General features: G+C 40.7%; 1 protein-coding gene across 2 annotated transcripts in view; it reads right to left on the bottom strand.

Moving 5' to 3' along the window:
• Positions 1 to 208: 208 nt before the first annotated feature.
• The window catches only part of PRPF18 (pre-mRNA processing factor 18), a 53,889-nt gene continuing 39,166 nt past the window's right edge, over positions 209 to 14,931 (bottom strand). For both annotated transcript variants that reach the window (XM_038530090.1, XM_038530091.1), the window contains one exon: positions 209 to 1,541. In XM_038530090.1, coding sequence (XP_038386018.1) covers positions 1,461 to 1,541 — 81 coding nt within the window. In that variant the 3' untranslated portion in view covers positions 209 to 1,460. The remainder of the gene's footprint in view (positions 1,542 to 14,931) is intronic.

Consider the following 14,931-nt stretch of genomic DNA (forward strand, 5'->3'; position numbering starts at 1 on the left):
CACCTTTTCAACTCTAAACTGGCTGCAAGTGGGGCAGTCAGAGCACAAAACAATCCCTGCTTAGTAACGGCTGTTGCTGCCAGCACCCTGTTGTTGGTGTTACCCTGACATGAACACACACTGCCCCTCAGCACGGGGTTCAGGAATACTACTGTGACAACACTCTAGCAACAAGGACACAAGGACCAATATTCACTGAGCTCTTAACTGCCAGGCGGTGTGGTAAGCATTTTATTTGACTTGAACACCACAACAGCACGCTGAGGTACAGTCCGATTCCTCAAGACCACTTGGAGATGGGGCAAATGAGGCGGAGATGGGGTAGGTGACACCCAGGGTCATGCACTCATGGGGGGAGAGTGGGAATCTCCAGCTCGGCAGTGCTGACTCAGGAGTCCCCCCTTACTGCTGTCCGACACCCCACTTCACCTGGGCAGGTCCACTCCATTCACCCACCTTCCTCTATTAACTGAGTCCTCTCAGCTTGCAGAGCGCAGCAATTCATCACCAGTATCTGGGTAGGACACTGTGTGCAATTCAGAAGTCCTTGTCTGTGCCAACTCAGACCCATGACCTACTGTCTTGGGCAGTGACCAGAGTCCTGGCACCTTGCTCCTCTGCCCAGCGGCGTGGAATCTGGAGGAGCAGTCAGCACAGGCCAGGCCAACGGGGAGACTCGCAGGCAGTCCTGGTCGGGGAAGAACCAGTGGCATCACAACGTCCCTGTCCTTGGCTAGCTTGACAATCCACTATCTCACCTTGAACCTCGATGCATTGGGGTTCCTTAACTTAAACTTCTATTGATATAACATACCATCTTTTTTGAACTTCAATTTCCTGTTAATTCTTTCTGTCCCGAGAGGTGACAGATACTAATATTTACACTCCTTAGAAGGTAAAAGCAAGCCTTGAAATGCAAGAAAAACAACACTTGAGTTAACAGTAATAACATTTACATTCCAATTCTATTGCAAGATGGCAAAAGTTCAGCAACGTTTAAGGACTATAAAGTTTCATTAAATGGTTCCATATTTTTGTTGAAATATATAAAAATACTTTTTATAAATGCTACATAAAAGACAATGTGAAAATTATCATATTTTACAGAAAAAATTAAGTCCATCCTTAAATGTTCCTTTTTAATCATCTAACTGCCAACTCTCAGGTCTAGAGGGAAGAGGTCACGTTAGACCCCCTTCTGTGACAGTTGTCTACACATTTAAATTCGAGGAGAAGTCTTCAGAATTTAATTTCTTGCCTATTTATAGTAAATGACACAAAAATCAGTTTGCAGCCAGAGGTGACAGGAGAGCCAACACCATTTCTTATAACCGAGAGAGTAGCATGGGGAGAACGGAACCACAGGAGGCTGCACTGTTCTTCCCTCGCTCTTGCTGGTGATTCCTGAAGTCGGTACCACGTTCACTGCAGTTTCTTGTTACTTAGACACCACACAGATATCACAGTGCATTGTACTCCACACATTTTGATGGATCTGTAGGAAAGTGCTTCTGGCAAATGGTCATTAACCTCTTCAATCCCTAAGAAAACAAGAAAAGCAAAGACTGGTTATGATATGGCTGCACTGTCCTGAAGTGCCCATCTCTATGCTGGTTTGCCCATGTCCCCCCTGAAATGCAGCAGCCCCAGTGACACCACTCAGATAGACACACATGGAGAGAAGGGTCTGTTCACGTGCACCCAGGATACACTGAACACAGAGCAAAACCGTCCCCAACAATAACAAAAGTTCTGGCAACAACCCAAATGTTCTGAGGGAATATATGAATAAGCTTTAGTATGCTCACAAATGGAAAGTTTTACAGCAGTAAAAATGAATTAACTAGAACTCCAGCAGGTTCCAGTAGAGTTGAGCCCAAACGGCCCAGCTAACACACCCACACTAGGTACCCAGACAGCAGCTATATATCTAGCAAGTGCTACGTATGTACCATCCTCTCAAGAATTAAGAACCACGCAAATCATCCGCCCTGTTCTATGGGGGAATTCTGTTGATGAGAGACTCTGGATGAGAATAAATGATGTACATAAATCTCAGAAACAATGTTGAATGTAAAAAAATAAAGTGGCAAGGGCTACGTATGTCATTTTAATAAAACTGAAAAACAATTTAAAACAAAATATATGGCTTATAAATAACCTAGCATGGTAAAATTACTTTTGAAAAAGCAAATGACAAATTCAGAATTTCTGGGGTAGAGGAGGAAAACTGTCAGGGATCTTCAGCATGTCCTAGTTCTTAAGCTGGGAGTAAGGCCTTTAGATAGATTTTTTTTTTTTATCTCATAACTTACATATTACATGTATTCTTTTGTATTACAAAATAATACATGATAAAAACATTCTAATATAATCATAAGGACATAATCCAGCATCGCAAACCTCACCCGGCTAATCCTTCAGAGCTCAGTGGACAGACTCCTGTGCTGTCTCTGTCCTGTACCTCTGGCATCCGTTACCACACTCTGGTTTTTTTCAGGCAACTACATCACACATGTATTCGGGTCTCACAAATTTCAAGTGCTTTTTATCTCTTCTGCAGTTCGGCCAGTTCTTGACCCATCTATAACTTTGTAGTGACTTTTTAAACTGCTGACAAGAACTGTCACTATTAGAATTCACTCGGTCTCTTTCAGCTCATCCTTCGGAGTCTGTGAGCTTCCAACATCCTTAGTTGGCATTTAGTTTTTAGTTATCTCTCTGCGCTTTCTCATCCACCACTGAGCAAACATACCCCTAAGTCATTATCCAAATTCACCAACAGGAGAGGGACATGACTAGAAACCTGCAACACGTCACTACAGATCTCTTCAGAACAATTCCAGGAAGAGCTGTGCCTATTAACTCTTTTTTTTTTTCTACCAGTAAACAAAACAAGACGACGCTCTACCCAATGCTTTACTGCAATCTATATATAAATCACCATCACCAAGAATAGCAGCACTTAATTTTAATGACCCACAAGGCAGTATTTGGCACAAACTATTTTAAGGTTTCTCACCTTGGATACAGAAAAACTGAAGTCACCCAGCTAATTATCACAGTAACAAGAAGAATGAAATCCTATCACAAGCCAAAGGCTGACTATGGTCAGAGCTGTATCGGATACTGAATATGAACATGTATACAGCACACTGCCTGCTTAATTAAGATTCTCCCAGGATTCATTATCTTTCCTCAAAATGATACAATGAAATATCATCTGCTCTTAAAACAAGAACGACGACAACAAAAAGTCCCTGCAAAATCTCTTCGGTGCCACAGTAGTAACTAGACAACACAAATAGAAATCCCTTCAAATATATACTGAACTAGAATCTAACATATTCAACATCTTGAGAATCATGATTTTCAAACATTTTACTTCAAGTTTTTCAAAGATTCAAAGAGCATCCACATCATGCTACTTAAGAACTAGGTATGTGGAGGAAGGTTACGTTTCAACTGACTTCCAAGATGACCTCTGCACGCAGTGCCAAGAAAGATCATTTGCCTGCCTTGCTCTTCATTCATGTGGCGTCCCCTGTGCTGATCAGGTCCTTGGTTCAGAATGAAGACCCTTCCCTCTCACAGTCCAGCTTCTCCCAGTGTGAATTCTAATCATCTATACACAGGACTGTAATCTGTAGCCCTGGAAATATACGTGATAGCACGAGTCTGGCACCTTAAATTTTCCAAATCAACAGGTGAGAAGGGAGAGGGCTAAGAGCGAGCACCCCAAGGAAATGCAGGCAGCCTTAGCCACCGACACAGGGCAAGAAGATCCCGAGTGCATACAAGGCAAGCCAGTGTCCAGACTGCTGGACGTAGTTTTTCCTGTAAGAAATGGAATCCTGGCTATCGGCTCCTTATAGGAGATATCTGTGATGCTTACTTAACCTCACTAAGCAGATTCTAGGATTTAAAAATAAATACCAGTATCCTGTCTGAAATCTTAGCTGCCAAAAGGTTGTGAAATTCAAGTCTGAGTCATAAATAGTTACCATAAAACATTACGATACATTTTAGCAGAAAGGATTGATAGTACACAGCACCAATTTTTCAAGGGGTGAAATGTCAGGACAGCATATGGTTATTTTCCAAATGGATACCAATCTTTTCAATTAGATCCCTCGGGATTTCAGTTTTAAACTGCTTGAGGATGCTTAAACCAGTAAAACAATGAACTTGCTTAGCTTAGCTTATTGCAAATAGCTTCTTAAAAACTGGTGCTACCTTTCAACATAATTTTTATTTCCATGAAAGCAATACATTTATTTAAGAAGTCTTTATTCAGAGGCTACAGTGTGCCAAGTACTGTTCTGGGCTGAAAATACAGGAAATACAAAGAAAAAATTCCCACACTCATTGAGATTATATTCTGAGGGAACACAGACAAGAAAAATGAGTATCTTTAACACCTAATGTTAGATGATAAATGCTATGGAGAAAAATACAGCAGGGAAGGGGTGTGTGGATATGGGGAGTGGCCAGAAGGGCATTTTGGCTTTTACTCCAAGTAAACCAGGAAACCACTGCAGACCTCTAAGCAAGAGAGCATCATAATCTGATTCATATTTTAACTGCATTGCTCTGATACTGTGAAGATACTGAAGAGGGGCAAGGATATGGGCCACCTGGCTGGCCCAGTCAGAAGAGCATTCAACTCTTCATCCTGGGTTGTAGATTCAAGCCCCATGTTGGGTGTAGAGATTTTTTTTTTTTTTAAGATTTTTTTATTACTTTTTAAAAGATTGATTGATTATTTATTTATTTATTTATTTATTATTATTTTATTTTATTTTATTTTATTTTTTTAATGAGAGACAGAGAGGCAGAGACACAGGCAGAGGGAGAAGCAGGCTCCATACAGGAAGCCCGATGTGGGACTCGATCCCGGGTCTCCAGGATCACGCCCTGGGCTGAAGGTGGCGCTAAACCACTGAGCCACCCGGGCTGCCCAAAATTTTATTTTATTTTTTTATTTTATTTTTTTAAATTTTTATTTATTTATGATAGTCACACAGAGAGAGAGAGAGAGAGAGAGGCAGAGACACAGGCAGAGGGAGGAGCAGGCTCCATGCACCGGGAGCCCGACGTGGGATTTGATCCTGGGTCTCCAGGATCGCGCCCCGGGCCAAAGGCAGGCTCTAAACCGCTGCGCCACCCAGGGATCCCTTTATTTTTAAGTAAAGAGCAAGAATAAGAGCTCAGAGTCCAGGCAGGAGACCTGCAGTAATCCAGGTAAGAGAGGCTGGTGGCTGAGCTCACATGGCACCAGCAATAGTGGTGAGAAGGGACCAGATCACAGATTTACTCTGAATATAGAACCATCAAAGATTGCCGACACACAGGTTATGGGCTGACATAGAAAAATAATGCCATGTTTCGTGTATACATGTTTTTTAAAGTCACCTATTACTTAAATAATATTCTTCTGCCTCACCCTTTCCAATCCCTAAATTCCACTACCCCCAGAGGCAACCACTTTAAATCTCCTGTTTCTTCTATTTACTGCCATCTTTCTAAATATTGACAGAGCTTGATTATTTTTGTCTCAAAATAGTCTGTACTGACTTCCTACTGTGAAAACGGAGGCTTAATCCTCTTACACCACACCCGCTGGCCCCTCACAGGCGCACACACACCTAAACACTTTTTTCTTCCTTATCCTCCCCAATCACAATTCCTAGTGAATGCAACACGCAGGATTTACTGTATACTGTCTACACAATTACTCGTAGCAGAGCCACACGGTATATTATGATATTTCCTTTCGTATTTTTCCCCATCTTTTTGCTTATGTAGATACTACCAATTTACTCTCCACCAGTAGACTCCTCTCAATATGACTGAACATAACAGGTCATAGATCTGTTCCATTTTTCTCCTGGAGCCCTCTACATGTTCTGACCTAGAACAAATGAATTCCAGGACAGATCTCTCTGTACTGCTACTATTCTAGAGCCTCCCCTTCCCCTCCAACCTGGCACCTCCTTTTGATCCACTCCTGTGCTGGATCTTGTTTGCTGGACCTTTTTGGTTTCCCTCACTCACTGTGGCAGAGCACATCCTCAAGTACAGGCAATACAATATAGTGGAGTTAGGATTACTCGGGTTCAAATCCTAATTCTACCACTTCCTAGAGGTGTAACCTTGGGAACTAACTTCTCCATGGCTCAGTTTCTCCACTTATAAGACAAAGAAATTATACCATCAACCTCATATTGTTCCTCTAAAGTGCTAAAGGGAAGCACACAGAGAGCACAAAAGAAATGTTAGCTGTAATGATTCCAAAGAAGATGTGAGAGGTCACATTTTTAAGACATTTTGAGACTTGTCTGAAAATATCTTTAGCCTATATTCACACTTAACTGACAGTTCAGAGAAGAATGTAATTGAGTTGAAATTTTTTTCCTTGCTATGACACAGGTACTGATCCACTGTCTCCCAGCTTCCAGAACTGTTAATGAGAAGTACGATGGCATCTGAATTCCGGAGTTTCTGTAAATGATCTGTTTTCTCTTTTCTCCAGAATCATTTAAAGTCTTTTATCTTTAGCCTTCCAATATTTCATTATATTAGGTCTTGATGTGAGAGCTTTCCTGTTCATTTACTATATATTTACTGAGCTCTTTTCATTCTAGAACATTCCTATCCTTCAGCTCTGGGAAGTTTTTCTGCATTAATTCCTTATTTTCTACCCACCAATCACTCCGTTCACTTTTTCCGAGTATCTGAATAGTGCAGTCTTCTAGAATGATTCCCTCATTCTCTTATCCCTCTCTTTTAACTTTTATTTATTCATGAGACACAGAGAGAGAGATAGGCAGAGACATAGGCCGAGGGAGAAGCAGGCTCCATGTAGGGAGTCCGATGTATCTTTTAACTTTTGGATTTCTGCTATAATATTTAATTTCTAAGAGCAAATTTTGACTTTTCTTTTTGGCATACTGTCCTTATTTCATGGCTGCAGCCTTACCTAAGGATATTAATTAGTCCCTTAATTGAAGGTTTTTTTTTTTTCTTTCTATTCCTTCTACGACAACTCTTTGAATTCCTTTTTCTCTATGTGTTTATTTTGGTCTCTTTCACATTATAAATTTTCTGTAAAGGTCTGATGATACTGGGTGAAGGTTCATATTTACGAGCAAGGCACTGAAGGGCTGAGGGAAACTCCCTAAACGGGCAGGGCTTGTCAGTGGAACTTCATCTGGAGACAATATGGCAGGCAAGCTAGTTTTTTCATTAGAGGAATTCTGAATGTTAGTAACTGTGGATCTTCTCTCTGGAGTCAGTTCACAGAGAAGAATCCTGTTTTGTTTTGTTTTTTTAAAGATTTTATTTATTCATGAGAGAGAGAGAGAGAGAGAGAAAGAGAGGAGAGAGAGAGAAGCAGAGACACAAGCAGAGAGAGAAGCAGGCACCAGGCAGACAGCCGGATGTGGGAATTGATCCTGGGCTGAAAGCAGGCACTCAACCACTGACCCAGGCGTCCCTGAATCCTCTGAATTCTTGAGTGGAAAGGTAAAAGCCCAGCTTCCAACATCAGAGGAACCAGGGGAGAACAGGAACTACAGGTCTCACTTGTCAATACACAGACTCTCAATTAAATATCCTGTTTTACTAGGGCAGGTCACCCTTCCTGAACAGGACAAATCCCTTAGGAAGTCAGCTTTCTTCTCACTGTTGCATTCCAGGTGTTCTCTCTTTAATTCTCAGGCCGAATTCATAGATTTTCAGGATAATTTGAAGGTTTTCTAGGTAATTTGGTGGAGACAGGTGATTTGGAGACCCTACTCTTCCGCCATCTTGCCCCTCCCCCAGAAATCAAACTCTCCCTCTTCGCCGATGACATGATACTCTAGATAGAAAACCCAAAAGACTCCACCCCAAGATTGCTAGAACTCATACAGCAATTCAGTAGCGTGGCAGGATACAAAATCAATGCCCAGAAATCAATGGCATTTCTATACACTAACAATGAGACTGAAGAAAGAGAAATTAAGGAGTCAATCCCATTTACAATTGCACCCAAAAGCATAAGATACCTAGGAATAAACCTAACCAAAGATGTAAAGGATCTATACCCTCAAAACTATAGAACACTTCTGAAAGAAATTGAGGAAGACACAAAGAGATGGAAAAATATTCCATGCTCATGGATTGGCAGAATTAATATTGTGAAAATGTCAATGTTACCCAGGGCAATATACACGTTTAATGCAATCCCTATCAAAATACCATGGACTTTCTTCAGAGAGTTAGAACAAATTATTTTAAGATTTGTGTGGAATCAGAAAAGACCCCGAATAGCCAGGGGAATTTTAAAAAAGAAAACCATATCTGGGGGCATCACAATGCCAGATTTCAGGTTGTACTACAAAGCTGTGGTCATCAAGACAGTGTGGTACTGGCACAAAAACAGACGCATAGATCAGTGGAACAGAATAGAGAACCCAGAAGTGGACCCTGAACTTTATGGTCAACTAATATTCGATAAAGGAGGAAAGACTATCCATTGGAAGAAAGACAGTCTCTTCAATAAATGGTGCTGGGAAAATTGGACATCCACATGCAGAAGAATGAAACTAGACCACTCTCTTTCACCATACACAAAGATAAACTCAAAATGGATGAAAGATCTAAATGTGAGACAAGATTCCATCAAAATCCTAGAGAAGAACACAGGCAACACCCTTTTTGAACTCGGCCATAGTAACTTCTTGCAAGATACATCCACGAAGGCAAAAGAAACAAAAGCAAAAATGAACTATTGGGACTTCATCAAGATAAGAAGCTTTTGCACAGCAAAGGATACAGTCAACAAAACTCAAAGACAACCTACAGAATGGGAGAAGATATTTGCAAATGACATATCAGATAAAGGGCTAGTTTCCAAGATCTATAAAGAACTTATTAAACTCAACACCAAAGAAACAAACAATCCAATCATGAAATGGGCAAAAGACATGAACAGAAATCTCACAGAGGAAGAAATAGACATGGCCAACATGCATATGAGAAAATGCTCTGCATCACTTGCCATCAGGGAAATACAAATCAAAACCACAATGAGATACCACCTCACACCAGTGAGAATGGGGAAAATTAACAAGGCAGGAAACAACAAATGTTGGAGAGGATGCGGAGAAAAGGGAACCCTCTTACACTGTTGGTGGGAATGTGAACTGGTGCAGCCACTCTGGAAAACTGTGTGGAGGTTCCTCAAAGAGTTCAAAATAGACCTGCCCTACGACCCAGCAATTGCACTGCTGGGGATTTACCCCAAAGATACAAATGCAATGAAACGCCGGGACACCTGCCCCCCGATGTTTATAGCAGCAATGGCCACGATAGCCAAACTGTGGAAGGAGCCTTGGTGTCCAACGAAAGATGAATGGATAAAGAAGATGTGGTTTATGTATACAATGGAATATTACTCAGCTATTAGAAATGACAAATACCCACCATTTGCTTCAACGTGGATGGAACTGGAGGGTATTATGCTGAGTGAAGTAAGTCAGTCGGGGAAGGACAAACATTATATGTTCTCATTCATTTGGGGAATATAAATAATAGTGAAAGGGAATATAAGGGAAGGGAGAAGAAATGTGTGGGAAATATCAGAAAGGGAGACAGAACATAAAGACTGCTAACTCTGGGAAACGAACTAGGGGTGGTGGAAGGGGAGAAGGGCGGGGGGTGGGAGTGAATGGGTGACGGGCACTGGGGGTTATTCTGTATGTTAGTAAATTGAACACCAATAAAAAATAAATTAAAAAAAAAAAAAAAAAGAAGCAAGTGAATGAGGCAGCCCCAGTGGCTTAGCAGTTTAGCGCTGCCTTCAGCCCAGGGCATGATCCTGGAGAACTGGGATCAAGTCCCACGCTGGGCTCCATGCATGGAGCCTGTTTCTCTCTCTGCCTCTCTCTCCCTCCGTCTCTAATAAATAAAAATAAATAAAATCTTAAAAAAAAAAAAAAAAAAAAAAAAGGAAGTCAGCTTTCTGCTAGAGTAGAAGGACAAGAGGGCCCACTTGGGAAAGGGAGAAGGAACTCCTGGCCTACTTATCCTAATTCTTAACCACTCCCTTGTTATCAGCCCCAGTCTGGCCTTTTAGAAGTACCCAGGAGCCCCACATCTAGATTCTTCCAAATTCTACACAGTTTATATTAATGGCTCCTTAATGACTCCTCTCCACACAAAGTTAACCAAACTGATTTTTTTTTAAAGATTTATTTATTTATTCATGAGAGACACAGAGAGAGAGGCAGAGACACAGGCAGAGGGAGAAGCAGGCTCTATGCAGGGAGCCCGATGTGGGACTCGGTCCTGGAACTCCAGGATCACGCCCTGAGCCAAGGCAGATGCTCAACCGTTGAGCCACCCAGGCGTCCCATAAACTGATTATTTTTAATGAGTATGTTTCAAGGAAAATATCTGCACTTAAGTAAAAGGTCCACTGATGAACGGTACACTTAAAAATGATGAACAAAAAAAAAAAAAAATGATGAACAAGGTAAATTTTATGTGTATTTCACCATAATTTTCCAAAAATTTAATTGAAAGCATTACAGAATATGCTAGATAAGAGTATCAAAATATCAAATACAGATAGTTTGGTATATTATAGCACGTGATACAGGATACAAATTCAGCATAATGAAAGTTGCTTATACCCAGATAAATCAATGAACCACTACATCAACCTGCATCCACTAAAAAATTAGCATTTTTAGGACACCTGGGTGGCTCAGTGGTTGGGCAGCTGCCTTCAGCTCAGGTCTCAGATCCCAGGATCGAGTCCACATTGGGCTCCTGCGAGGAGCCTGCTTCTCCCTCTGCCTATGTCTCTGCCTCTCTTTCTTTTTTTCTTTTTTAAATGTTTATTTTTATTTTTATTTTTTAAATTTTTATTTATTTATGATAGTCACAGAGAGAGAGAGAGGCGCAGAGACACAGGCAGAGGGAGAAGCAGACTCCATGCACGGGGAGCCCGGCGTGGGATTCGATCCCGGGTCTCCAGGATCGCGCCCTGGGCCAAAGGCAGGCGCCAAACCGCTGCGCCACCCAGGGATCCCTCTCTCTCTTTCTGTCTCTCATGAATACATAATTTTTTTAAAAAAGCAGTATTTATTTAAAAATTAGCATTTTATGTATTATTGCAGAAAACAGTAACTTTTTAAAACCAAACCAAACCACAATCACAATTCTTTAGCTAGACTTGCCTTTTCTTTTATAAACTCACATTAGTTACCAGAACTTGAGGATGATTTTGTTGTGCATAAGTAATCTCTGTACTGAGGTATAAAGACATTGCATCACATTAATTATTTCTGTACCTGTCACTAGTCTACACTGTAAGAACAAAGTCTTGAAAATGGAACAGATCCATCTAGTGACACAGTCCAAGAGTGTGAAGAGTAAGAGATTAGCTAAGTGCCATTTTCTACCTAGCCATTTAAAATTCTGTCCATGAGCTGCCAAAGGTCTAGAAAAGGAATGAATTAACATGAGACACATAAGTTAAAATTTAACCCTGACTTCGGACTGAAGGAATACTCATTTGACCTGAAACAGGACATTCAAAAAACACACATTTAAGAGTGAAAAGTTAATTTCTACAATTTCAACTAACACACAGTTAGGCAGAAAAAGGCCAATGCTTCAAAAACTGTCTAAAGGAATTCTTTTCACACAAGATCATTAAAATTGCATTCATCTAAATAACTCATTCTACCTTTTAAATAACTCATCTAGATCTCACTACTGGGATGATGAAAAGTCCCACTGCAAGTATCAAAAGTATAAAAATTCTCAGTATCTGCAAAACTTAATGGAAACTTAAACAAAACTGATAACTTGGGACTAACTCAGTCTGCCTTTATGGTTTACAGCAAGAAGCAGAGCTGCACTCATTTTTCACTTGTCTGAATGCTTCTTTAAGAGAACATATTTCTAGCTCACAGACTCATCGTTTCACAGCAAATAAAGTACAATCACAAGTGAGAATTCCACTTTGAAAACAGCATTTGCCTGCTTGCTAAGTTAGTAAAAATTTATACTAAATGACCAATTTGGGGGAAGAGTCCCTTTATTTGATTAGCAGGCTTTCCCAGTGTAGGGTGATCTGTTTTTTTCAAGCATATAGTTGAAAAACAGAAGACTGAGTACCCAAGTTAAATGTCTGTTATCAGTTACGATGCCAGCTGAGAAAGAAGCATGCACTGCTTACACCAGCATGCCCCAAAATGTGTTTCCACCGAACACTGGATTTCTAGGGTATTAAAAGGTGATGTATGTGATAGATAAATGCTAGCGGTATTTTTCTCTAAACGTTTAATACGGTAGAATGTATTAAATAGGCAAACAGTATGCTACCACGCAATAACCTGCCTTTAAGAACTGGTCGATCATAGCCAAGAATACGAGGAGGCAGCATGAAGCCACATGACCCACATGTGTGACATATAATTTGGTGCTTAGAGAATGTTTACCAGCTAACCATGATTGTATACTCAACGTATGGATCAAGTTGTGACCACTCAGTGCAGTGATTAAAGTGTCTGTTTTACCATCTGGGGCAATACATTGGTATATTATACATTTATAAATGTTCCATGAATAAATAAGTTTGGCAAATACTAGTATATATGCCAAACCCTGAAATACGGATTGAAATAACTGACAGAAAATGCTGGGATGATGTCTTTACTAGGGAATTTACTAACATATATTATTGAAAACAACATTTGCCTTTTAGAATGTTACAACTTTAAGAAAAATTATTACAAATGAGTATACTCCTTAATCATCTAATCCCCAAAGAAACCTGTATTGTAACACAGAACACATATTAATTAATCTAGATGTATCAGGAATGTTATCAGCAGGAAACAACACACACAAACTTGATGGTAGCAATTCCAAGAACTTTACAAGGGCATGGGCAAGACTCGGGACCAAGAAGAGACAGTACAGTACCCCAGGGCTTGCATTACTGGGAAGTCGTAACCAGCCTGCTCTAAAGCAGGCAAGGAAGGGGGAGTGGTTCCAGGTGCCCAGAAAAGGTAACTGTATGCAAATGCCCCCTGAGAGAAGCTACAGGACTCAGGTAGAAGGTGCCCTCAACCCCTAGGGACTCCATAGGGAGGAGGCCAGGGAAATAAACACCCCAAATCTGTTTTTCTCCCACCTACAAAACGTCTTCCTGTCCTTCAAACTGCCTACTCCAATCCAAAGCCAAAAAGCAAGGAAGTCTGTCAAAGTTGTGCATAAAAGCCAGAGAACAAGGTGCAGAAGGAGACCTGCAGAGCAAACAGCCACTTGATGTCCATTTCAGCTTTTATTCCTTCTCATCTTTAAGGACAAGTAAAGAATGCCCAAGAGGTGAACCTTTTCAGTACATGTCTTTAAATGACTGAATTATAAAGTCTCTCAATAACCAAGAGCTTCCTATAATCTGTATAGAAGCAGCTTTACCCAAATCTGGGCCAAAGGTTACATCTGCATTTGGCAGAACAAAGTTCTTCAAGTTACTAATACCAATTTAAATCTGACCCCAGATTTGAGGCTAGCTAATAAACTATACAACTCTCCTTAGATCTGCATGGTACAAAAACTCTCCCTGTGGTGTGTTTAATTTTTGTGAGCAAGAGAACAGTTCAAACAACTTTCTCAGTTTAAATTCTACAGAGGTTTGCATAAAACCCCAAGATGAAATCATGGTACAATTTAAAAAAAAAAGCCCCTTGAATTGTTTTTGACCATATTTCCTAACACAGATATTTCTCACTAGGTTTTTTGTTTTTTTTTTTTTTTAGATTTTTTTTTTTTTTTTTAAAAGACTTTATGTGTTTATTCATGAGAGACAGAGAGAGAGGTAGAGGCAGAGAGAGAAGCAAGCTCCATGCAAGGAGCCCTATGTGGGACTGGATCTCAGGACTGCGGGATCACACCCTGAGCCAAAGGCAAATGCTCAACCTCTGAACCACCCAGGCATCCCCTCACCAGGATTTTTTTTTCAGGATTTCTAAATAAAGAATTATTCCATACATCCAAGATTCCATTAAATGATGTCCAAAAATAGGCAAAATTAACCTATAGTTATACAAGTCAGAAGAGTGGTTACTTTTAATGGCAAGAGGACTTGGGCCAAAAAGAGGCATGAACAAACTTGTGAGGTGCCACCAGAAATGTTCTGTATCTAGATGTTGTTTTCCATCTTGATAAATTCTGATGCATATGGAGAATCAATGAGTTGTACAATTAAGATTAGTACACCTTGCACACTGTTGAGGTTTATGGTATCTCCATTTAAAAAGAAATAGTTACCCTACTGAAGGACTTCCACAGTTACCTATTCAGCAAGTATCTTGAGGTAGATGTGTGGGGTAGGCGGTTACTAGAGGTCAGCAAACGGGTCCATGGGCACCGGCCTCCTGCCTAAGTGGAGTTTGCCTGGATCGCAGCCACCAGCTGCTCCGACACTATAGCTGCAGGGCCTAGGATGTGCAACAGACACCGGGAAACGCAAAGCCTCAGTATTTTCTACGTGATCCTTTAAGACAAAGTTTGTCAACCCCTGACTCCAACTTCAAATAATATATTTAAAGTGTTTCTTTTTAATGAGTAGTCCAGAGGCAGCCTGGGTGGCTCAGTAGGTCAATTGTCTGCCTTCGGCTCAGGTCACGATCCTGGGATGCTGGGACGAAGCCCCACATCAGGCTCCTTGCTCAGCAAGGAGTCTCCTCCCTTTCTCTCTGTCTACTGCTCTTGCCTACCTGTGTATGTGCACACTGTCACATAAATAAAATCTTTTAAATAAATAAGTAAATAAAATAAAGATCAGTCCAAATCCACCTCACCTAAACACCGAAGTAACAGGAGGGAGACTCAAAAGACAAAACTGCTAAGGCAAATTACTCC

This window comes from Canis lupus, chromosome 2, assembly GCF_011100685.1.
Source record: "Canis lupus familiaris isolate Mischka breed German Shepherd chromosome 2, alternate assembly UU_Cfam_GSD_1.0, whole genome shotgun sequence".
NCBI classification, from domain to species: domain Eukaryota; kingdom Metazoa; phylum Chordata; class Mammalia; order Carnivora; family Canidae; genus Canis; species Canis lupus.